General features: G+C 47.8%; 1 protein-coding gene across 6 annotated transcripts in view; it reads right to left on the reverse strand.

Moving 5' to 3' along the window:
* Positions 1-435: 435 nt before the first annotated feature.
* The window catches only part of AMBRA1 (autophagy/beclin-1 regulator 1), a 185,504-nt gene continuing 159,911 nt past the window's right edge, over positions 436-26,028 (reverse strand). For all 6 annotated transcript variants that reach the window (XM_012645193.1, XM_012645191.1, XM_012645192.1 and 3 more), the window contains 4 exons: positions 17,063-17,202; positions 9,949-10,041; positions 8,299-8,492; positions 436-2,014 (listed from right to left, as the gene is read on the reverse strand). In XM_012645193.1, coding sequence (XP_012500647.1) covers positions 1,518-2,014; positions 8,299-8,492; positions 9,949-10,041; positions 17,063-17,202 — 924 coding nt within the window. In that variant the 3' untranslated portion in view covers positions 436-1,517. The remainder of the gene's footprint in view (positions 2,015-8,298; positions 8,493-9,948; positions 10,042-17,062; positions 17,203-26,028) is intronic.

Below are 26,028 nucleotides of genomic sequence, written 5' to 3' on the forward strand. Positions count from 1 at the left end.
CCTTTGGGGGATACATGCAGACAAGACCAAGCTCCCTGTACCTGGCCACCCGGACACCCACTGTGGGTGCTTTCCCAGGACTGGAGGGGATCCAGCTTTCTGGCCAGTCACATCTTCACTCCAGGCCCGAGGTCCCCGGTGGGAAGCAAGTAGGATGAGTGACCTTCCATCATGCATACATACCCACCTGCCACTGGAAGGTGGCCCCAATCTGCAGCGCACCTGAGAAGCAGGAGGTGGTGGTGCACAGAGGAGTAGAATGAAGCAGGGGTGGCAGCCCTCACCCGATCAGCACTGGCCAAGGGTCAGACAGGGCTCCCCAGCTAGGACAGCAGCACCAGAAATAGTGCCTAGGAGACCCGGGCCCAGTTCAGTTCAATGCCCCCCACATCCCAATCACCACCCCTCCTCCATGGAAACAAACAGAGGAGCCTGGCGAGGGGCATGTCATCATTTTAATGATGTAGATCTTTGGTGTTTCCCTCATCAGCAGTAGACTATCCCCTCTCCTCCCACCACAATGTTTCTATGATGAGTTACAAACAGAAAGGAAATCACATTTTCATACTAAAAACGAAATGATCAGAGCCTTGATTTCTCCACTAGAAACTACACATACAGTTCAAGATTCCACATGCAACACCTTAAATCACAGACCAAGACCTCACATTCTGACCTGGAGTCTCATCCCCTCCCCGGCCTTGGGCTAGCTTTGGCCTAGGCTCAGGTAATACTGACACCCACAGGTGCTGCTGAGGGCCTTGGAGGGGAGGGAGGAGCTTGGTGGACAAGCCCTGGGGGCGGGCCAGCCTACACCCCCCACTCCTGAGTGAGGACCTGCCCACCGCCCCTTGACCCCATCCTGTATCAGGCAAGCAGGCTGCCCCCTTCACCTCACAGTTGTCCCCCATCAGTAAATATGCAGGAAGTCTCTATCCTCAGGAATCTGGGAGCCTGGCCTGACCCTGGCTGTGGTTTCTGTGGGGTAAGATGACGTAGAGAGGCTGAAGCTCTGGAAGGCTCAGAGTTGGAGATGGTTTCTGGGGGCCAGACCGCTCCTCCTGTTTTGGGCTCCTGGTGGCTCTGCCCACCCAACAGGTGGACAGAGAAAAGCTGCCCCATTGGCCTCTGTGCAGGATGGCTTGCCCAGATCTGGAAGACTGACTGTTCACTCTTCTGGGGCTCTCTGTGGAGGACTGAGTCCCTTGAGCCCATGTTCCTAGGAGAAAGGCGGGGTTCATGGCAGAGATACCCACTTGCTTCTCCATTCACATTAAGCCCAGCAGTATGGCTCTCCTGGGCTCCAGATCCTGGAAGGTTCTAGTCCCCTGAGGCAAGCCTTGCCCATTCGACTGCCTCATGCCCACTGACTCTGACTCCTCTCGACCCCCACCCTCTTACTCCTCCTGTTCCCTGAAGCAGCCAGCAGCTCTTCCATGTGTCCAGTTCCCAGTCAGCTGTGAGGTCCGGTTTCTGCTCAGCGGTTCGAGGGGAGGCACCAGTGCACACATTCGTCTCTACCTGTTCCGTGGCTCCCCACTGGGGCCTGCAGCTTCCCCCCTGCCGCTGCCACTGCCATCAGGAAGGTGGTTGTTATTGGTCAGGCTGCAGTGCAGGGTTGGTCCCTCAGTGCTGGGAAGGGGGACAGGAATAGGGGAAGGGGAGGAAGAGGGCAGGGTTGGCTGGGGTGGCTCCCGCCCAGGGGTACCAGGCTGGTCCCAGGAGGCTGTCCGTGGGCTTAGGCCTCGCTCTGCCAGCTGCCCAGGTTCCGGGAGCAGTCCCCGAGAAGTGGAGGGCTGGGGTGAGGAGGTGCGGGTGGCACCCGGCTCGGTGCCAGTCTGGGAGCTGCGATGAATGCGGTGGCTGACGATGATGTTGTTGCCGAAGCCCCCCATGGAGGCCATGGTGGTGCTCTGCTCCCGCTGCACCACGGCCGTCATGCCCCCCTCCGCCATCAGCCTCTGGATCCTGCTGAGGGCATCTTCCCCACCAGCACCGTACTCTGAGCCCTCACCTGGAAGGTACAAAGCAGAAGAGAGAGGGAATTAGCTGCTGGCCTGGGCCTCTCAGTCAGGCAGGCAGCCACTAGGAAGAGCTGGGAGATTCTAGACTAAAAGCAGGAATAAGAGGAGACCCAACTCTGTTATTGTGAAAACCAGTCAGTCTTGAAAACTACACAAAACTCCCAAGATGATCATAAGTCAAAGTGTTACTGGTGGGGAAACTGAGGCCTAGGATGGCGTACAGTGACTAAGGCTACTCGGAAGGGAAGTGGTCAGCTTTAATTAACCCTTTTGGCGACAGTGGCAGGCTAGTCTGAAAGAAGGCTGAGAAGGTGGGTCCGGACAGATTGCTCCACCTGTCCCCTGCCTGTCCTCTCCCTGTCTCGGCAGCTCAGTAGACCTAAAGCTGGGGTGGGGTCTGCTGCCTGGTCTTTGGAAAGAGAGAGGGCGCCCTATGGTTGTGGCTCAGAGGCAAACATTTCAACGCTGTCTTCCCTCACTGTTGTGCTCTTTGTTACTTCCTACAAGCCCAGGAGGAAGCTTGAGTTTTTAACTGTTCCCTAGAAGAACTGTTTCCTTCTCACTTCTCTCTTTACCCACCAGTCTTCACGAGTTATTGTACTTGCAGCTCTAGGGAGGGAGAGAGGGCTCTGGGCACTCCCTTGTGTGGGAACAGACAAGGCAGGCTCAAATCTCAGCTCTGCCACCCACTAGCTGGCTTCCCTTGAACAAGTCCCTTAACATCCACCTTGCAAAGTGCTGGGCAGAGGAAATGAGATAATGCACACCCCAGGCCCTTGGTCAGCAGTGGCTGTTGTGATTAATTTGGGTTCTGCAGCGATGGAGCTCTGTCCTGAGGGACTCCCCTCCCGCCTGCCACTCAGCGCTCTGCGGGGAGAGAACCAGGCCAACCTGGTGGGCAGCTGTGAGCACGGCTCCTGGGCTGCCAGCGTGGGCCCCACTGAACTACTGATTTGTTTCCTTTGGCTACTTGCTGGCCAGTTTGGGATTTTGCAGTTTTGGGGTTATAATGTTGAGTTTTCTTTCTTTTGGGGGTACTTGTTGCCACCAGCTATTTTTATAAGACTTTCTTTGCTCCCCCAACCTCCTCCAGTCCCTTCTCTCTGCTTGCCTCCTTAGAGCTGGATTTCCAGGCCAGTGTCACAGCTTAGCAATGTCTAAGGCCTCCCTGGATCTCTCCCCCTTCTCGTTAGTGCTTGGCAGCCTCATGCTACTAGTTCCTTCTCCAGGTCTTCAACAGGTTTCCTCAGGACTAAGCAGTGGAGGCACCAGCTGGGCTTTAGCTTATGCCCAGCCTTCTTTCCTTGAGGTCCCCTGGTAAACTCTGCCCACACCCCTCAAGGCAGCTGCCCTTACCCACCTCTTCCTGGGAAGCTTGGCTCCAGCTCCTAGGGCAGAAGGAAAGAAAACCTGAAGGGCTTTCAGAGTACTGGGCCAACCCTGAATTCTCTCAGGGGAAAAGCCTTCTAACAGTGGGACAGAGGCTGTGAAGAAAAGTCAACCTAGGGCCTGGGTGCCAACACAGCTTCTACCCTGGGAGCCAAAGGGCTGCCTGGGGAGGCCCCACGGGGCCCTCCCTGTGCTCACTGCAGCCTCCACTCTTTCTAAGAACACTGTGCACTGGAGACCTCCCAGCCTGCTGGCACTGGAGCTCACTGTGTTGGGCTCTGTGCCTGGCGAACTATCAGCTCTTTTCAAGTAGATGGTTTGTAGGGGCAGGACAGACTGCCTTGGGGCCCTAAGGGAGCTGCTGCAGCCAAGCCCCCAGAGAGCCCCGAGGGGCCTTCCCGGGCCAGGAGGAGGCCTGACCACTAGCACTCAGGTCAGAGCCCTCCTGTCCTCTCCCACGGCTTGCGTTGGCCCTGGCCACTCCTCATGATGACTGTGGCTGTGTATGCTCACTGCTCTTTTTGCTTCCTGTCTCCTCTCTTTCCATGCAGTCTCCATGCTGCCGCGATTACCACTCTGAGGAAGCTCTGATTAACTGAGCTCTCGCTAAGTCTACACCTCTTCAAAACCCCGCAGCTCTGAGACCCTCAAAGTCATCAACTCCTTTGCTTAACATCTGAGGGCCCTCTGGCCAGGCCCTCACCACTTTCCTGACCCTCCTACCCTGCCCCCCCCTTCACGCACCAATAGCCCTTCCTAACACAGACTCGGCCGTGCACCCTGCTTGCACATACAGACATGCTGTGCGTGCTCTCTGCTGTGCTCTGGCCGCATCTCCTCATGTCCCACATCTACTGAGTTTCGAGAGCCAGTGCAAATGCCATCTCTTTCATCCAGTCTTCCCTGCGCCCCAGCTGGAAGGCTGCTCCTTCTCTGAGGCCTCCTGGTGCTCTACCTCTGATGGTTGCAACATCTCTCTTCCAGGCTGCAAGCTCCTGAAGGTCTTGGACTCAGCCTTATTCCTGTGAGTCCAGCGTCTAACACGTGTTCTTGCACTCGGCGCGTATTTGTCTAATATATGTATGGAGGAATAAAGGGTCTTCCAGGATGCTTACAGGGGCTCCAGACTTAAGGAGACTTTGAAAGCTGATCACATGTTATCCTTTCCTACAGGAGAAGTATTCATATGTCTAGTTCCTTCCTGGACATGTTCTTTGAGGGAAGAGACATGATGGCTTCATCTCTCAATGTAATTCCCTCTGCAATACCTTTGAATTCATGGTGCCTAATATAATACCAGACAGAAAGTAAGTGCTCAAAAAAGAATGAATGGAAGATTTAAAAATGTACACACAAATGGTTTCCCCAGGGCTGGGTGTGGATAGTTTCAGCCTACAGAGTTATGAGCTGTGCTTCCCTCCTGGGAACTCTAAGCCAAGGCTAAGAGCTACTGAGGGCAGCTGGCACATTCTTCCAGGGGAAAAACACTGGGGCCTCAAGGCAATGGCAGCCGTGTGCCCCATGATCCAGAAACAGTGGTGGCTACAGGAGCTACTTCTGCTGTCTCCTTCCCTGTAGCAAAAGCATTTCTTTTTGTCTTTGAAAAACGGGAAATTGATTTAGTGTTGCCATGAGATCTTTTCCTTGGCAAGTTCTAAGGTACAATCAGGGTACAGGCGCTAGGGTAGGATCAGCAAATTCCCCTTATACCCTGCAACCGCATTGAATTCTGGGGGCTTCACTGCCCAGAAGAGCAGAAGAGGAACGACAATTCGGAGTCAAAGGAGGAACTGCTCTTCCTGACCCTCCCTGTTCACATCTGCTTTTTCCTGGCCCAGGGCCCAGGCTGCTGCAGCTGGTCTAACCACCGTCTTCATCAGACAAGGCAGAGCCATGGTGCTCTCCAAACAGTGCAGCACAGAGGCAAACAGTGCGGCCCTCAGAGGCAGGGCCTTGCCTCAGCTCAATTCATTCCACATACTTCCTGAATGCCTGCTGTAAGCCAAGCAGGCAGGTACTGGTGCTGGGAGCAAACTGGCAGCCCAGGGAAGGCTTCCTTCCCTTTCTGAGCTACCCTCTTGGCCAGCAGGGCAGGAAAGCTTGCTGCAGGGTCAAGTGTAAGTTCAGGAGGAGATCAAACTTTTTTGTTAAAGCTGGATGTGCAAAAAAGCTGACACCTGTAAATTCCCCCTGTGAAGGACTCTTCCTGAAAGTCCTGGAAAGAGTTGAATGAATTTTCTAAAATTTTTTTATAGAGCAAGAAAGTGAGAAGTAGCCTGGGAACCCTTTGGTGCTAGCTGATGGGATGGCACAGGTCACCGAGCAGTGATTACTACAAGTAGGGTAGTTTCCAACATTAATAAATCTGGGAAGTGGGCATGTGGGCAGGGGGATCCCCCCTCTAGCCAAGCCCAGAAGAAGAGTTAACCTCCTTGACCAGGGTTTTGCTACCCATGTTCTTGCCGATCTGGCTACCAGTTGGGTCAATACAGAGAGGAGGCTGTGCCTGCCTCTGAATGGGGAAGTTTGGGCCCAAAGAGAACCCTGATCCCTGGTCTCCTCTGTGAGGACTCCGATAGAGTAGTGGGGTGAGCACTTCAGAACAAGGCTCCTGGCCATAGGAAGGACAGGGCTAGGCAGTGACACCCATCCATACCCCTCCGACCCACACCTCCCCTCCCCTGACTGCTTTCTGAAAGGGGTGTGATGCATGGAAGGGCTGGGAGCCAGAGCCCTTGGCAAAGTGCACAGGGCCACAGGCAAAAGCAGCAGGCTGTCCGATCCTCTCTGTCCACCGCTCCTGACTAGTGCCTCAGCTCGGAAGGCCTTACCCTCCACCACTTGCTCTACTTTCCAGGAGGGAGGTCCTGGCCCCTTGAAACTGGGAAAGAAAGCTCCCTCCCCCCACCCACCCTCTGCCCTCACCCCCAAACAGGAAGAAAAGAACTTAAAATTGACTGGAGGCCAGAAATGGGCCAGATGCTAATGGAGAAAACAGCAGAGAATTCTTTGGGGGGATGAAACACCAGAGGGCACACTCCTCAAGTTGGCAGCCCCTGCACTTCACCTTCAGGCCGCAGGCCTCGATCCCAGTCCAGCCCCAGTAATCTGCCCTCCCCACTCATTCAGCCTGTTTTCAGCATGCACTGGATATCCACGAACACAAACCTGCTAGTGGTTCTCTCTGCGTAGTGAGACGTTTTTGAACTTGGTGCCCTTGCATGTGCTGTCTCTCCTCTCCAGGAAGGCCTCCCCGCCACCCAATTTTGCCTAATTTCTCCTCATCCTTGAAGACTCAGCCCAGGGCCACCTCCTCCAGAAGTCTTCCTTGAGCCCCGCAGACTGGGCATGGTCCCCCTCCTTTATGCCCCCAAGGTCCTCATCACACTAAAGCAATTATCAGCTTAGGTGTCTGTCTGCCTCTCTAGGCCGTGAGCTCCTTGGGGAGCATGGGAGGCTTATTTGTCTTCACAGCCCAAGTGGCTGACACTTGGTAGATGGCCATGAAATCGAATCAGAGCCTAAGACTACAGAATACCTCTCCAAATTCCTCATGGGCAGCCCTCATGCTATCTGGGTTAATCGGGGACTCTCAGAGGCTGCTTATCTATGGGGAGACAGGGTTGGCATGCTGGCTCCACTGGAGAAGCCAGTGGTGTTTCCCTGTTGCCTGGCTCTCAGGCTTCCTGGAATAGGCGTAGTAGACTCCAGGGTGGCTCAGAGTCCACAGAAACCTGTAAAAACAGGCCTGGAGATGGTGGAAGGAGCCTTCAGCTACCTCTTCCTCAAGGTTCAAAGCTGCAACTGGCTGCTCTGCCCAGCACTGCCAGCTGCTCATGTCCCCACCAAAGGGGCTTCTATCCAAAACGGGAGCCTCAGATGTAGGAGGTGGGCTGGGCCATGGACCAAAAAGGGACTTAACTTTGAGAAATTTCAGTTTATGGCAGTGAGAGGGACAGTGCCCTGTGGGGCACTGAAGTGTGGAAAGCTGTTCCTGGGGGTAACATGGGCAAATGTGTGACTCTTTGCCTGACGTGCACCATGGGTTCTCCTCCTACAGTCTCTTTTGAGCAATAGCTCAACACAGACCTAGAAAATGTGTGTCTGTTTGGAGCTGCCTTGTTCAGTGCTAGGCCCAGCAAGGGGGCTGGGGGTAGGGAGTGAGGAGAGTGATGGAGTGAGAACAGCCTGTTTAACACAGCTGCTGACGGACTCCTAAGTGGCTCAAGCTCTACCGCTGGGAAGTGCTAATTGGTTCTTAAAAGTGTGAGGCTGGCATGGAGAGCCAGGGCTGAGGCCGGCTGAGCCACACCTGAAATAGGTGAGAGGAAGGGGCTGGTTTTGTGCCAGGCTGCAGCCAAATTGATAACGAACACTTGGTGCGAGAGAAGCATGGGAGGGTCTCACCTGTGCCAGTCCCAGACCTGCCATGTGGGCAGAGGGAAGACAACCTGTGGGTTGGCCCTAGAAGCCTGAGGCCTGGGGTGCACTTCTCTCGAATGAGAGCTTGCAGCAGTCTCTCTTGTAGCCCTTTCAATCCAGGCTACTTTCTGTGTTCTCTCTTTGGAAAAACAGCCTGGGTCCTCCAAGTTTTAGAGGAGAGGGAGGTGGGGATACTTGGTGGGAGCTGAGCAAGGCTACAAGAGCAGCTCAGTTTACAGGAAAGTGATCCAGCTCAGGGAAATTATGTTCCTGCCTGAGAAGGCTCTTAATGTCACCAGGTGGGCATTGCCCAGACACACAAGGCAGTACTCACCCGGGCTGAGAAGTGGCACTCGCGCAGCACTAGCTGTCGATGCAGGGGGCCGTGAGCTACCTTAGGCTACCTCTCCCAGGGAGGGCCCACCCCTGGTCAGACCTCCCTCTGGTACTGCATGGCTCTCACCTTCACCAGGACCCGAGGCTGCCGTCCCTGGCTCCTGCAGCTCCCTTTCGGTCTGTGTTTCGGCATTCTGCAGCTGCAGGGCCAGAGTCTGGGTGCCCTGAGATGTCACTGAGGTGGTGGGGTTCCGGGGCTGCAACCCAATTGCATTCATCAGACCCATATCTCTGTCTGTCCTCCACGTGGCTCTGCTGGTTCTAGGGAGAGAAAGGCAGGCTGAAGTCAGGCAGGGATTGGGACAGCGCCCCTCACAGAGCTCTGTGGGCTCCATGTCAATCCTCAGGGCATAGCGTGGGCTAAGAGGAGAAGCCTGTGCTCCCGCAGCTGCCTCCTGATGGTGGTCAACTCGTCTGTGTCCATTCTCCTCCAAGATCAGTCCATGCCCTGGGACAAAGAAAGGAGGCCACAAAACCATCCTATCTGGCAACCCAGCTGTTTTCAGTCATTCCCTTAAACAACAGGCCCTTTGCAGGGTTAAGAGTGGAGATGGCTGATCTGAAAAGACTCTCATTTAGATTTAAGATGCCACCAGCTGATCCATGGGACAAAGGGTGAGTAGTGGAGTGAGTCCATGCCTTCCTTCTAACTGTATGATCTCAAGATTCCAGTTTAAATCTTGGAATTTCCAAGTGGACTGAGATCTCTGCTTTGGAGGGAAAGGACTGGAATTCCCATGAGGCTGTTCTAGGATCCTCCTTTCAGGGCCTTCTGAAAACAGCCTCTTGCAGGTAGGGAGCACAAGCTGCCCTAAAAGGCCAGCACCTCCCTCTCCTTGGGCATTTCCCAGACTTGACCCTTGGGGGTGGCTGGAGCTGGCTGCAGAGGCAGCCCAGGACTTGTTCAATATCAAACGCTCATGTTTCCAGCTGCTCTGGGACTATTCCTCCAGCTGTGCCCAGCAATTCCTATGGGAAGTGGTGACTGCCTTGGGTTTATCATCAACCTAGCACTTTGTTTTTTCAAAACATCTCAGTCTTCATTAGCGAATTCAGTGATAACAGGATCAGTACCAGATTTCTACTCTCCAACTGGCCCCCTACTCTCCCCTGCCCCTGGGCTGCAGCAACGGGGCAACTTGGGCCCTGAGACCCTGGTCATCTGAGAGAGATCCAGCCAGATTCTTCCTGGGCCACAAAGCAGACTTCATGGGGCAGCACCTTTCTCTAGTGCCCTCTCTTCTCTCCTCACCCCAAGTGTGCCCAGACACCATGGCCAGAATGGGAGGGGGTCAGGGGGTGTTCTAAAGCAAGACCCTGAGAGCAGAGGTTTTGTTCTCACTCTTAGCCATGGAACACTTTTCTCAAAGGAAACCATACGCAAAAGTTCAGTACATAAAAGAGATCAAAGATGGGCTGCTCTGGTTGAGAAGGGACCCAGAGTCCTGGAGCACAGTCTGAGGGTGCTACTTGAGTGCCCATCAAAAGCAGAAAGGGAGGTGACTGGGTGACCTATAGTCCCAGCTGCTTGGGAGGATCACTTGAGCCCAGAAGTTCGAGGTTACAGTGTGCTATGATTGTCTCTGTGAATAAATAGCCACTGCACTCCAGCCTGGGCAACACAGCAAGACCCCATCTCAGAAAAATAAATTAATAAATAAAAGCAGGAGGAAGGGACAGGCCCCAGCCAGCTGCTCCTCTCCTACTTCCCACATACCCAGGCCGTTCGCTGCTCCTGCTGTTGGAATGGACAGTGAAGACAGTCTCGTTCAGCTGGTCCCAGTAGTACTCGACACCAGAGTTTAAGGCCCTAAAAATCAGTTGGGAAGGATGGAGAAGAGAAGGTGAAAGGCATTAGAGAAGGAATGACAAGAGCTCCTTACAATTCCTAGGCTTTGTGGACTGTGGCTTGGCAGCCCACCCTTGCTCTCTCCTGGGGCTGGGCTGAGACCCAAATCTGTCTTTAGGGAGTCATGAAGATTCTGGGTATTAGGCGTCACCAGAGGGAATACTTGCTTCTTTGAAGGGAAAGAGACACAGCCAAGCAAAAGTGCTCTTCCTTTCATTTCTCTGTACTACACACCTCCTGGCTCCTTTTAGAGGGCCGTTGGCCTGTGGATTTGGGGTGATCTCCTGTAGACCACCCCTTTAAAAAGTAGTATGGCTGTCCCTTGGCATCACAGGGATTTTAGTTCTAAGACCTCCCACGGTACCAAAATCCACAGATGCTCAAGTCCCTCATATAAAATAGCATACTACTAGCATATAACCTATGCACATCCTCCTGTGTACTTAAAAACATCTCTAGATTACTTATAATACCTAATACAATGTAAATGCTATGTAAATAGTTGTTATACTGTATTTGTATTCTTTTACTATATTTTAAAATTTGTATTATTTTTTTTTTTGCTTTTTTTTGAAACAAGGTCTTATTCTTTTGCCCAGGCTAGAGTGCAGTGGTGTCATCATAGCTCACTGCAACCTCAAACTCCTGGGCTCTAGTGATCCTCCTGCCTCAGCCTCCTGGGTAACTGGGACTACAGGAGCTCGCTACCACGCCCAGCTAATTTTCTTTTTCTTTTTTTCTTTTTGTAGAGATGGGGTCTCACTATGTTGCTCAGGCTGGTCTCAAACTCCTGGCCTCAAGCAATTCCTCCCGCCTTGGCCTCCTAAACTGCTAGAATTATAGGCATGAGCCACTGCACCCTGGTCTATATTGTTATTTTTTACTCTTTCCCCACCCCCCAAATATTTTCAATTTGTGGTTGGCTGAATCCATGGATAGAGTTGTGGATACCAAGGGCCAAATATATCTCCTTTCTCTTCTAACCACTCAGCTGTTTATTGGGGGGAGGTTTGGGAGGTGTCTGAGAACAGCACAAGAAGTGGAGGGAAAAGGTGAGAGAAAACTACCTTACATTAGGGAAGAAGCAAATGGCCAGAAATCAATGGCAGAAGCCTCTAAAAACAAAGTCATCGCTGCATTTTTTGGTGAGCCAATCCTGGCTGTATTAGGCACTATGTGAAGCCAGCTGCCAGGGAGCCTCTGATTACAAACTTGTCAAGATTTATTGACAGGTTGCAATACCATGTAGGTCCCTGCCAATTCCTTCCTCTGTAATTCTTGTTAGCCAGAGCTGGTTAGTGACAACAAACTGTTCACACCAAACCTACAACAAACCATGTACTGCCTGACCTGAAACTTCTTTCCTAACTCAGAAAAGAGGCTGCCAGAAGGCCCACTGTCTGAGCTGGGACTGTCAGCATGGTGCTGGTGGTCAAAGGATCCCTTCAAATACTTTCTACCTGGGCAGCATGCATCATCAGCTCAGAGCCAGAACCTCGGTATTTCAAACAGAACAGGGGCTGTAGTTACTGTCTCAACGTGCTGTTCCACTCTCCCACCCTACCCCAATCCTTTCTGCTCCCCACAAACAGGTCTAGTTCTAAGCCCTGATTTGTTCTACTTTCTGTGGTCAGAGAGCCTGACTACAATGAGCTCATGGATTTGCTTCAAATTACAAGCACTGCACCAAGGAATAGAGTTGAAGACACCCTCTCTGACTACTGCAGCTCTTAGCCTTCAATACCCAATGCCACTGATTCCCGTCTGTAAGCTAAAGAATGATCCCAACCATTCCCTTCCTTCTTGGGTCTTTGTGAGGGTAAATGAGTCACTGTTTGCTCTAGTTTCTCCCTGGGAGCTAGACAAACACATAAAGGGAAGAAGACTAGGAGGGTCGATCAGGGTTGGCCTTTTCAAATGGACTTGCACTTAACACCTGGAAACTGTGCTTCTGGGCTTGGCTCAACAAATTCCTCACTCCTGGGGCCTTCCTGGGCTCCCTGAACATACACCTAAGGGCCAGCGTGCCTCCCTCAGTGGTCACAATGCTCTTTCCACAGAACTTATGGCTCCAAATTTCCCAACTTCTAGGGAATGCTCCGTTTGAGAACATTCTTCTTCCATCTATAAGTTACACGGCTGCAGAGAACTGGATCGCACGGCTGTCTCTCTGGAAAGGACTGTTTCCAAGAAGACTGGTGTTTACCCACTATCTCTGCAACATGGGAAAAAGTCGGCACCTGGCTCTTGTAGCCTCACCTGAAAGATGTAGTCTCTGTGGCAATTCTGGCTCCCCCTTTGACTCAGAGGGGGATGACTCATGGCATCCCCCTCCTTGGGTGGCAATTCTTGCTTATAACTACCATACTCAGTGGTGGCTCCCTCTGAAGGGACAGAATTGTGGCCCTGTCAGGAGCCCCACAAGCTCAGCCTATTTCTCTTCTGCCATGAATCCCTCAGTTCTGTCTTCTGAGTTGACTCTGAGAAGCAGTGGTCTTCCCAGCACGCCCCCCTGAACCCCCCACACATGTAGGGCTGATCCGTGAAGCCGGAAGTGAGTAAGCACCCCTCACATCAATCTGGCACTGCACACCCACTGTGGGTATGGGGGTGCTGGCTGAGGCACGGCACAGCTTGGGGAGAGTGCAGGTGGGGGGAGCAGAGCACAGGAGAAAGGAGCACCTCACTGCAAGGAGGGGTGGGGTGACTGGGCTGCTGGCCCCGTGTGGCTTTGCACAGGGGCTGAGGGCCAGTTGTTTGTCTTCTCACCTGTCCTAAGAATTTCTTCTGGAGAGATGGAGTATTTTCTAAGGCTTTTGTCTACTGTCAAGTGGGGTTTTAGTATCACCAAGAGATGCCCAAGGAGCTTGTTTCCTCTGTCTTTGTGCTTGGAGAGACTGCTGAGGCTTAGACAATGGAGGAGAACTCAAGAGCAGGACAGAGAAAGCAAAAAATGAGGTGCAGCTACCTGTGCTTGGGACAAAGGCAGATAACCACCTGTTTTGGAGGGAGGGCTCTAATCTTGGCCCAGCTGGCTGGCCGGATCCTTTGTGCTTGTGAATGGGTGTGCTGGGGAGCTGTGTCACCCAGGGATAGGCAGCAAGCCTCAGGCAGCAGCCTATGAAAAACACAGCCACCCTGAGCTGCTACTTCCTGTTGGTTCTCCCCATTCGAGGCAGAGACCAATCATAGATGTTCAAAAAACATAAACGTGTTCACTTATCTTCTCTCATTTTCCACTCCATCAATCACCTGACCCTCTTAAATATCTAAACATAATCCAGAACTGCATTCTTTACCTGAGGTCTTAAAGAGTCATAAAATTATGTGTGCTTTATAATTTTATGTGGAAGTGAGTACATTGCTTTCATCAGAATTTTAAAGAGGTTTTTGAAGAAAATAACAGTTAAGAACCAGCCATAGGAAAGAGATCTAGACTGGAAAGTTAGAAAGTCTAGTTCTGTCACTGGTTTGCTGGGAAGCCTTGAGTGAGTCTTAACTTCTGCACCTGTAAATTGTTCATAGTTTTCCTTGCCTTAAAGCTGTACAGATATGAAGGTGACTCAGAACTGGAGAAGTTTTGAAGAACTTGGGACAAAGTTATGTCCACATCAAATTTATATGGTACCCTTAAATTTCCAGCGCTAAGGCTTGAGGTATTTGCCAACCTACCCCAGGAGAAACCGCAACACCAAAAAAAGATGGGCTAAATCAGTTTGCTTTCAGTCAGTACAACTTGGTCTTTGATGGGACACTGTTTGATGTGTCTAATGCTAGTGCCATTTTAGGGAAGAGGCTTGAGTTTCTGGAGGGTAAGAGAGTTGCCCAGGCAGCCCAAGATGGCTTAGGCATACAGAGACTCTGGGATGCTGAAGATGCCATATGGGGGAAAAGAGAAAACAGAGGCCAAGCCAGCTTCATTTCTGGCTGAGGTGACTATGACTCACACCAAGTATGTAGGTTGGGGTTTCAGACATAAAATCCTTTGTGGGGCCACAACAAACTGAGTGTAGAGATTCTGCCTCTGTAAGAGCAGATCACTTTTGCAAGGGAGGGGCCTGGGGGTTTGGTTGAAGACAAAGGTTAGTGTGGGAGCCACAGATAAAACAACACTGCTGAGGAAGAAAGTCTCAGAGAAACAGGGAAAGAAAGACCTGTAACTATAGTGTTGGTCAGAATAAAAGTATGGTCCAGAATTCTGTGCTAGTTTTGGGAAAGATGCCTGCTATAGGTTATTAAGTATGAAATGTGCCACTTCCTTAAGTACTAAGTTTGATAGTTGATATCTCCGACATGTCACTTTGACACTTCTTGTGTTATTTTTATTGGGACGGTACATCCTCAGTCTTTCAAATGCACATTTTGGCTTATGATTATTTTTCAAATATTTTTTTTAGAGCAATTTTTGTGAAACCACGGATAAGTCAAAAATTTGTGTTATTTTCCAATATGAATTCCATTGTGGAACCCGTGCAGCACAAATAGCTTGAAATATCAGTGAAGTGTTTGGGAAGGATGTGGCTAATGAATGCACAGTACGGCGATGGTTTGAGAAGTTCCATTCTGGTGATTTTAACCTTGAAAATGAGCCACGTGGTTGACCTGAGACCAAGGTGGATAATGATGAGCTGAAAACTGTGGTGGAAGCAAATCCATCTCAACCTACGTGTGAATTACGAGCAAGATTTGACATTACTATTCCAACAATATTGGACCATATGAAACAAATCAGCAAGGTAAAGAAGCTGTATTGATGGGTTCTGCATGAATTAAATGAGTGTCAGAAGAGATTGTCTCAAAGCTTGCCTTTCTTTGTTGTTATGACATACAGGCGAACCATTTCTACAGTGTATTGTTACATGTGATGAAAAATGGATTCTTTTTGACAACTGCAAGCATTCAGCACAATGGCTGGATAAAGATGAAGGGCTGAAACACAGTCCAAAACCGAACATTCATCAAAACAAGCTAGTGGTGTCTGTTTGGTGGTCCAGCACTGGTATTATTCACTACTGCTTCATGAAACCTGGTCAGCTGATTACAGCAATGTCTACTGCAGCCAAATGGAGGAAATGATGAGGACGCTTGCAATTAAGCAGCCGAGAATGGGCAACAGAGACAGGCCAATCCTCTTGGAAGACGATGCTTGACCACAAATCACACAAACAACACTGCTCAAACTACAGAGGCTGGACTTGGAAACCCTGTCATCCATCCAGCGTATTCACCAGACCTTGCACCCACTGACTACCACTGCTTCCAGACTTTGTACCACTTCTTGCAAGGAAAAATAATTCAATTCTCAAGAAGCCGTGGAAAAAGCCTCTTGTGATTTCATCGCCACTCTCTCCAGGCTTCTTCGCTGCTGGCATAAACAAGCTACCATTAAGATGGCAAAACTGTGTGGATAGTTTAAGTGAATACTTTGGTTAATTGTACTGCTTTTTGTTTGAGATATAATAAATGACACTTTTGATTCAAAATCAGACACTTCATATTTAATGACCTAATAGATTCCTCTTGTGAATTCCTAAGAGGAAAAGACAAGACAGTTAGCCTCATGTGCTTAAAGGAAAAGAAATATTTCAGGACAGATCCTGGGACTATGGACATGCAGCGGAAAGGCAGAAACCCAGTGCCTGGGCTAACAGTGGAAGAGTAGTGAAAGAAGCAAGCTGTGTTCTGAAAGGCACAAGGAGATGGTAAAAGATATTCTCTGCACACTCTGAAGAGAGTGAAAGATGCTCTCTGGAGCAAGTAGCTGGAAATCAAAGCAACCAGCTCCAAGAGCAGCCCATCTAGATCAGGCTTAGACAGTAGCCTCTCTTTGGGAGGGGCTCTAAAAATTGACAATGGAATGCAAAAGCTGCCCTTAGAACCAGGTTTTCTTCTTCCTGAGCCACTGACCTAACTCTGTTGACAAGGGCTCAATCACCAGTCCCCCATCAGGCCACATAAACTGACCCAAATACATACTCTAGGAGAAAACACCAGGGGCCCCATCCACAGGCAACACGAACACTGCCAATAGCCACGGGCTCTACCAGACCTCTCACACTACTCTCTGTGAACACTCTTGGAGAAGACTCTGCACTGAGTGCAGGACAGCATTAGGACAGCCTGGAGGCAGAAGTGGCATTTAGTCGGCTGGAACCCTGCAGCGTCCTACGCAGCAGTCAGCCTGATCTGCAATGAAGCACAGAGCTTCACACTCCCCACCTGGCTGGGTCTGGAAAACTGATGACAAACCTGGCTGCCTCCCAGGGTCCTGAGTGAATCTACCCTGATGCCTGGGTAGACCTCTGTCCTCCAAAAAGCCACTGGAAGGGAGGGTCCTTAGGACACAAGACAGGAGAAATGTTTTGTGTCCTTTTGCCCTCCTAATCCCAACTTCAAGATCAGATAATAATCACTTTGATTTTAAATTTCGCTTTTCAATCTGCTTTCATTATGAGCTAGAGCTTCAAGCAGAAAGGAAAATAGGCAGGACACAGAGACAGGCTGTCTGTAGAGAGCAGTAGCTTGACAAATTAGGGTTTTAACAATACTCTATTTCCAATTTTATTTCTTAAATTAATGTCTATGGCATTTACACAAACCCAAGACCACCTGTTGAATTTTTCAAAAAGGATTTTAAAAAAGTATCTTTGACATCTACACTTTTGCCTGCAGGGAGACTTTAGTATCACTAAGACACCAGCGAAGGAAGGAAAACAAAGAAAAAAAACACTGCCTTAGATTCAAGAAGAGAACCACTAAACCAGTCTTTTGGTGATACCTAGAATGGGGGGCTAACCCTACCAGCCACTGCAGGAAGAGGGCCCTTTAAGGAGTGGCACTGAGAATGAGACAGGCTCTAGCAGGATTTAAATTTCCCATCTAAAAGACCCCACACCTGGCTGGCCAGGTCTATTGGTGAATGCTGATTACTCCAGTCCTCTGCCCAGATGACCCCTCACCTCCCACACCTTGAGCCACTTACTCTGGTCGGCAGATCACCAGGTCTCCTTTGTTGGTACCATAGGCAAGGCCGAGCCCTGGCTCAGGCAGCCAACGGGCAGAGTTGATGCTGACATGTCTCCGCTGGTCAGCAGGCATAGGGTAAAGGACGTTGAAAACTCTCTAGATGGAGGAGAAAGAGGGAAGAAAAGAGAATGAGAGGAGAAACAGTTTTGTTATCAAGAATAATAAATACCAGGGAGAAACAAATTAACCACAGGGGGGAAAGGAGGTGGAATGACTATTTTTTTTTTTTTTTCCTGAGACAGAGTCTTGCTCTGTCTCCTTGGGTAGAGTGCAGTAGCATCATTGTAGCTCACAGCAACCACAAACTCCTAGGCTCAAGCAATCCTCCTGCCTTAGCCTCCCGAGCAGCTGGGACTACAGGCACCTGCCACGATGTGTGGCTAATTTTTCTATTTTTTTTTTTAGTAGAGATGGTGTCTTGCTCTTGCTCAGGCTGGTCTCAAACTCCTGACCTCAAGCAATCCTCCCACCTCAGGCTTCCAAAGTACTAGGATTATAGGTGCGAGCCACCTCACCTAGCCTCGGAAAGACTCTTAACTCAGGTTTGAGAACTTGAGGTAGCAGGAGAGGGGGACCCTCTTATTTTTGGTGAGAGCTAGGTCTCTTTCAAGAAATACTAGGGAACATACTTGATGTGCTCTCTTTTGAGCCTTTTAGCACGTCTAAGTTCATTGCTTTTAAGTTAACTCCCTGGAAAGCCCCATAGAGCCTACCAGACCGGGAGGACTGCCCATAACTTTTCTCTGACCAGACCAACCAGTGAGAGTCAACCCTGGCTGGTAGTCCCGTTACTATGGGAATCACTGTGCTCTCACAGCAATGGGGAATTAGAGGTGATAGGGGGGCGGAGGGGGTGATAACATCAGAGAACATTCTTAATTCATCTAATTAAAAGCAATGTTAAAACTGCTATTGTTAAGGAAACCTAAAAGGTGCATTAAGATGGAAAGAGCAGGGTAGAGGGGAATCTTGAACACTGAGGTACATGATTTCTTTCTAGCTCATATAAATACCACCATTAAATAGGTCAGTTCCCTTTCTCAAAGAGAAAGATTCTCAAAACAAAGAAAAAAAAAAACAAAATAAAAGACAAAGAAAAAAAACAACAAAAAGAAAGCTTCTCCTTTCAATAGTGTATATCTTCCCAAGCTAATAATTTCTGAGGGACAGCTTAGCTATGTCTAGAGTTTGGGTTGAAGGTAAAAGATGGCCTCATAGTCTCTGTGGCCACTGACTTACAAGGTGTTTTAGAAGCAACATTGGTCAGAGATAGGGCCAGGCCAGTGGAAAAATGAAAGACTTGGGTTTCAGTCCTAATGCCACTGTATAACAACGTCTCTAGATCTTGGCTCAGAAAGACTACATACATTCAAGTAATTTGGGAAATTAAAACAGATGATGTATACGAAATGCCTGCTATGGCACAAGCTCAAAAATGGTAATTGCTATTGTTACCAAGAACCTGCATCTGGGGCTTCAAAAAAGGTCATTAGGGCCTATGAAAAGGACATGAAGGTGAGAATCTATAAAGTGGAGTTTATTTCCCTTCTAAGCTTCCCCCGCTTTTAATCTATAAAATATGGATGAACTTCATGTGCCTTTACCTGCCCCTAGGGTTGATGGGAGGGAAAAGAAAAGAGAAAACAAATGAGAGTGTGATTCAGAAAGTATTGTTCATAAAATAAATTTAGGGTGGTAAAATAATAATTATTTTTGATTATCCAGATGATGAGAGAGGGAGAGAGAGAGAGAGAGAAGAAAGAGAAGAAGGAGGGGGGGGAACCCAAAACAAAGAATTGAGCTTGAGGTAAGAGTCCATGCTATTTATGCAACCCAAGTGATAAGAGCCCCAGATTTGAAATCATGTGTTCATGTGCCATGGGTACCTATCTGAAAGGCCTTTACCTGGACAGCCTCTAGAATGGAGAAGACAGCAGCATGTGTGCTTAATATTGTGAAACACACAGAGAATCCTGTTTCCAGGTGTTGTGATGCCTGGGTAGCTATTGGCACCCTTTCAGAATGGCCTTGCCACAGTCCCAAGGTTTTTACAGACACAGAATTGGCACAGGTTTGAGGCACAGGACTGTTTTCCCTGTGGCCACTGCAAAAAGAAGCTCCTGTGACCTCCTGTAGGACTCAAGCCTAAATGTTCAGGAATTAGCTAGGGCTCCTTAAATTCTAAATAAAAGAGAGCCCAATGAAATTAATACATTTCTATCACAGTCATCTAGAACATGGCTGCTTGACCTCTGGATCATCTCCTCCTTGCATATATATAGTTGGCAGGAGCCCAGAACGAATTCATGGCTACTACTCTCCACTCAACCTCTCTGGCTGACCATCTATGGAGATGGCACTACCACTCTTTCCTTTGTACCTAATCAACACTTTTCCTTTAAATCAAGGTATGAGGTGTGGTGCCTTTACTCTTTCTCAAAGAGGCTTTCACCTTTCCAGAAGATAACCAATGGTTTCGGTCCAACCTATAGGCTATATGGTTAAATACAACTTGGCATTTAACTTTTAACATTGAAAGGACAATGTGGTTGTAGCTGGGCTCACTTAATCTGTTTAATTTTCCTTCTCCCAAAGGTCAGATGGTGCAACTAGGGTACACCCACAGTTAAGGAGGGATGAGTGTTAATTTCAGTGTGTGGGATGAGGGGAGCCTTGGTTTGCGGCCTGTGGCAGCTCTATATGGGCCTCACAACTGAGTCTCCCCTAAAATCACAATGCTTTATAATTGTAGAGAATGGTGCCAAAGGGCCAGCTAGAAAATTGCCATGCAAGGAGGAGGAGAATAAGGTTTTAGGAATCAGATGGTTAAGGGTTGTGCTGAGTTTTTTGATGGGAGTCTCAAAGAAGAGAATAAAAGAACTCTTTTCCAGAAATGTTACAAGACCAGGAAAGAAGCAAACAAGCCTCTCAAATATCACAAATTTACCTTTTATTGTCTGTTGTTGCAGAGGGATTAATAAGCAAATACTATCAATTTGCTTCTTAGTACAGGTAATTGCTTTGGGGACATAACCTTCAAGAGGCCTATATGACAGATATACACAGCTTAGAAGAGACAAGGTCACAGAGGGATTGGAAAAAGTAATTAAAGGTTGAGATCCCCAAACCCTGATGATCTCACTAGCCACTTCACAACTCCCGTGGCTACAGGAGTCACGGGGGCATCAATCTGTCTTCTGGCTACAGTACCCCTCTCACGCTCAAGTCCTTCAACAGTGCTGAAAGGGCAGCTCTCAAGTGCCCAGCTCCTCCAGTGTTTGGGTATTAGGCTAAATCCCGTTTTGTGGCAGGAAACCAGAAAATGCCACGTGAAGATCAGCAGCTTCCAGGATCCCTGATAAGCACTTGCCTGCATATCACACTCTAATGTGGGAGCAGGGGAGGGATGAGAGCACAGAGGATGCAGAATGGGTAGAAATCACTGATTCGTAGATCCTGAGAGGTCATCTGGTCCAATTCTCTTCGTTTCACAAATGCCTGAATCTAAAGGACACTTGACCAATGAGAATCTGGCCCAGTGTGAAAAGCACCCAGAGATGTAGTTTCCGCTCCTTCCCCAAGCCAAAGTTGAATAGCTCTCAATACACTTCACAGAGGGGAAACACCTCTCATAATTAGCCATAAAGATGAGAGACTATCTGGGCAACAAGTTTTCCAATATTGACAGATGGTTAGGTAGCTCTGGCTACTTGAAACCACTTATGGTTTTAGCCATTAGTCTTTCCAACCCAGAGACTGGGTGAGCTGTGAGTCTCCTTCCAGATTTTGATGGGGACTGTCTCTGTATACCCAAAGTTTATCAGTACTGACAAGAAAGAAGAACCAAGATAGTGTAAAAGATGGTTCTGGTCTTCACTTAAAGGTACCCCAAATACATCTCAGGTAAAGGTGTCTTTAACATTAGTTAGGTGCCCCAAAGCTCCCCAGAGGTAAAGCACAAGGCTGGGTGGCCGGCTGAACACCCCCTCACCCCCATTCCTTTCTCTGACAAAAGCCACATACTGTGAAGCTACAACATCAAATTCTATTACTCTGGAGGAGGATTATCAGGACCGAGCGACCCTTTGCAGTGCTGAATACAAAACCCAGCTGCTGATTCATGTTTGAGGAGTCCTGGTTTCACCTGTCTCAGCTGCAGCTATTCCCTGGTATATGACAAATGCTGACAGCACCCCCCCAAGTAGATTGTTCTCATTTCTGTCTAACATCTATGAAGGGAAATGGAATCAATATGCTAGAAGGAACAATTTTCTTAGAGTTAGTGCAGCCTCAGCACATCAATAACGAATGAGTCAGGTCGCCAAGAGCTTTATGGTTCTGAGGGAATAGAAGAAGATAATGATTTCTTCGTTTCTGGTCCCCAAGACAATCTCTTGTATCACCTGCCTCTCCATCCCCCAAACTCTAACTAATAGAAGTAGGAGCAAAAGATAACAGTTCCCAGACCAAAATTAAAAAGATACACAGGAAAAGAATGAGAGGGAGCCAGAGAAGGTCAGAGGGAATGCTTTCTTTCCATCCTTTTAAGATTTAGAGGAAAAAGGTTGAGGCAACCCTCAACAAGATGGTTTGTTTTTTCCTACTGCATGCCAATAAAGCTCCAACCATTAGTCCAAGCAGCAAACTGTACTGTTCAGATCAGCCCAGATAAGAAGCTAAAAGAAAAAACTTTGTGGTTATTTTGTTTACATTTGGGAATTTCATCATCTGTGAAGTGGGTGCCAGAGGTCAAATGCTGTTGGCAGATTGCTTTTAAGTAAGACAATAAAAGCTGGTCAGAAGAAGGGGACCACTGGAAACTGTCGCTGGAAGGGCCATGGGAGAAGGTGCAAGCCAAAGGGGCTCTGAGGAGAAATGCCCTCTGGGTAATGATGGGAATTAAGGGAGGCTTTAAGCTTTTGGCAAGGGTGGCTAAAGAGAATCAACTCTCTGAGAAGAGGGAAAAATCAATGGAAAAGCGATGCTAGGAGACAGCTGACCTTTCCAGTGGAAATGGATGGCTACACATCTTGTCACAGGCTGAGAAATGCACATGTCCTAGAGTAGGCGGGGGAGAGACACTATGGCTGTCTTTTCTTCTTTTGAGCTGTTGATATGCGCTTGGATTTATGAATTATTGGAATCTCTTCAATGCTAGAAAAATGTGATTGTCTTTAAAAACTTTAATTTCTTTTATTGTGTCCAAGCCTTCTTTATATTCTATGTTAGGGTTTAGAACTCATAGAATGTTGATGTAATTTTTAAAGTGCTTACTGTAAAACAAGAATCAGAATACCAAGTCACCTAACTCTCCCCTTTCATTCAGATGAAGCTGGAATAAATCCCCCTAGATCACTTTTCCGAACCAAAGCTCTCCCAGCAGAAAAGAAGAGCAAACAGCTCCTTAAAAAAAGAAACAAGCCAAAAAAACAAAAAAACAAAACAAAACTCTTTGGAATTTGTTCCCCTTTGCTGCTATTGACAGTGTGCTGCCTTCCAGGCATTTCCAGTTAACCTCCTGTGATCTGTTGAGTCTTATAAACTTTGTTTCATTCATTTGTTCCTCAGGGAGATCTCAAGGACAATCAGAAGACAAGCATTTTATTTTTCAATTGGCCTGATGCTTTCCAAAGGCCACTTCTGGCCACTAGGATCAAAGCACAGAGATTATTTCAGCTGAGGGATCTACTTCTGTGCTAAACGAAATACTGAGGCACTCACTGCTTCTGGAACTCCCAGAAATTAAAATAATTACTTCCTCCTGCTCCCACATTGCTGAGCCAAACACAAGTTCTGGAACTTCCTCAGTTTTCTAAATCTCAAAGGAAATGTTCTAATGAGTTCTAGAGATTCACCCTTCAATAAGGAGTCTTTCTATATATTTCGCTTGATCCATATTTTTTTGGAAGAAGTATTTCTCTGTTCAGGACAGGGGTTACATTAAATACTTTCAGCTTCTACAAATGCAAGAATTGGTTTTCCAACCTATTCTTGAACAGACAATGTTTTGTCTTTACTTTTGAAACTATCTACTGGGAACCTCTCACCATGTCTCAGTGCTGAGAAGAAAACCCTGAGAAACTCACTGATACTGGCAAGAATTGTCGAAATGGGTAAAACATTCCTTATTTTCAGAAGAATTTTCTCACTAGTACTTTCATAAAATTACAGTTTACTGAGTAATGTGCTAGGCACAGTGATGGTGGTGGTGAGTAGGGTGTGTGTGCATGTACATGCAGGGAAACACACGGCACACAAGATTCCCAAGTAACACACACTCGTGAAACAAATGCCGAGTGTCTCCTGCAGCTGAGCACAGTGAAGGCTGGGGGGACATGGCAGTGGAAAGAGCAGTCAGGAAGCTAGGTGTCTAACATGGAAGCACTGGGAGGCAGGGACCAGGTCCATTTTGTTCATTGCTGCATTCCCAGACCAACTGTAGGGGCTCAATAAAATTTTCTTGAGTGAAAAGAATAAAATGCAGTACAGACTGCACTCTACTAGGAGGCTATGTTGGAAAGAAACTGTCAGGGTTGGGTGAATCTGTCATGGAAAAATTCGCCTAAATGAATGGCTTTGACTGCAGTTCTAACGTTATTTTTAATTTTTTATCTTGCCCCCTCCCTTCTCTGACAAATCACATCAGAGACACCTCTGACTTCTCCCATACCCCCTCCCCCTTTTCCTACAATGTTCTGAAGAAAAGAACTTTTTGAGGATAGTTGCTTTGTACCACATCTCAGAAGTCAACTTTAAGATAATTGCAGCGGAAGCAGCTTTTAATCAACTGACAGGCAGCTTTAAGAAAATTAATGAGGACAAAAATCTTAGGAAGGAGTAAATCATTTCTGACAACAAAGCTGTCTCTCTTTTATCCCAGCCTCCCCTTGAAGAAATAGTACCCCTTCCAGGATACAAAAATAAAATATCTTTATTTTTGGTATTTGCTAGCTCTAAGGCCAGACAAGATTAAGAAAAGGCTCAGTTTCCTTATATTTCTAGAGAGTACTCAGGACTGAACTAGAGTTCTAGGTCACTTTTGAAAATCAAACTTAGAATCTGGGGAAGGACAGATGATTAGGATTATACCACAAGTTCAATTCAAGGGCAGAAAAGGAATCACAGTAAAGATTATATATTGAATAATAAAGCTAGGATAGGTCAAAAGAGCCTATGTATGTGAAGTTATATATTAACAAATGCCGATCAGTTTTGACAGCACTGGGCACCCATTCTGACCCAGGATTTAAGCTACAATTGTAGTTACAACTAATTTGAGCACCAAGCCTTTTCTATGGTCCATTTTAACGAACTTACAATGGCTATGAAATGGTATAAAAGAAAGCAAGCCACCTATGTTTCTTTATAGCCAGGGTGACACTAAGATAGCCACTAATGGGTATCATATCAGATACCTCCCATCCAAGGATAGCAGTGAGTTGAATGTTGGGAAAAGGAACTCAAGAAATACTCCTTCAGATGAGGAAGGGCCCGGAGAGAAAGACAGAGATACTGCTGCTCATTCTTTAAGCCAAAAGCATTCTGTATCCTAGCACATAGGTAAATAGGCACAGGCTTTCAGGTAAGAGCCTGAGCAAAGTCAACTGTGGGCAGGTAAGAATTTTAACCAAAAAGGCCTCACACACAGCATTAGCCCTCAAGGTATCTTGATGAGGATGCTAGCATGATACAGAAAATTTTAGGGCAGGAGGTACTCATCAATTTCTCAATTGTCTGCAAATATCTAAAAGATCTGGTTACTAGGAGCCATAAAAGTAAACCAAATGATGTTTCAGAGACAGTAAGAGATAGGGTGAGAGCAAAAGGGGAAAGGACAAAGCTATATTGACAGGTGAGGTCTAACTGGAATCGCCATGCAGTCAATGGTTAGTTTTCAATCTTACCATAGTGTACAGTCATGTGGATGGCTTGTTAAAACATGCATGGCTGGGCCCAACCCCCAGAGTTTCTGATTCAGTAGGTCTGAAGTGGGGCTGAGAATTTCCATTTCTTTGTGTTTGTTTTTTTTTTTTTTAAAAAGATGGGGTCTCACTCTGTCGCCCAAGCTTAAGTGTAGTAGCATAATCACAGCCTTGAACTCCTGGCCTCAAGCGATCCTCCTGCCTCAGCCTCCCAAAGTGCTGGGATTTCAGGCGGGAGCCACCATGCCTGGCCAGAATTTGTATTTCTAATAACTTCCCTGGTAGTGCTGATGTGGTCCCCTGAGACCACACATTGAGAATTACTGTCCAGTCAGATTTTCGTGGGTTCCCTGACCTGTTGAGGCTGAAGATGCTATTGCTAGAGCTCTAGAGGGAGAAGGAATATACAGGGACAATCCACCACTCAACAGCAAAACTCTTAGGATCAAGAAAGAAAAAGAGAAGAGGAAGAGAAGGGGGAGAAAAGGAGAGGCAGAGAGATGGATACTCTCTTTTCAACATGCCCTCCAAACTATTGATCCGTCTGGGTAACAGTCACTTAACCCTTAAATACAGTTTTACCACATAGCCACAAAGAAAAAGCTTTTAATAAAATTGACCCTTATGTACTTGAGGCTTTCCCTTAAGGAGCACAATATCATTCCAAGGAGAAAGGGGAGATAAAATGCTTTCTGTCCTAGAGCTTCCTCCCCCACCCAAGTCAAATGAAGGTGTCCTTGTTCATCACTTCTGCCAATAAAAAGAAAAGCAAACCAGCAAACAAGTTCCTAGTGCCTTTAGGATCTGCAGAGATTATGCAATGAGGATTCTTTTTAGTTCTTATTAAACTACTTATATGCCTACACTCCCCCACCTCTTGGGGAGGGGGGAAGGTATACATCTGTTAATTCCTGTGTTGAAAGCACTAATCCTTGTTCTTGCTTTCTTAGCTCAAAATGCCCTAGCATCACTCCCATGTCCCCAGCCTCCCTGGCTGGAT

The sequence above is a fragment of the Propithecus coquereli genome, unplaced genomic scaffold, assembly GCF_000956105.1.
Source record: "Propithecus coquereli isolate 6110/MARCELLA unplaced genomic scaffold, Pcoq_1.0 Scaffold227, whole genome shotgun sequence".
Lineage (NCBI taxonomy): Eukaryota > Metazoa > Chordata > Mammalia > Primates > Indriidae > Propithecus > Propithecus coquereli.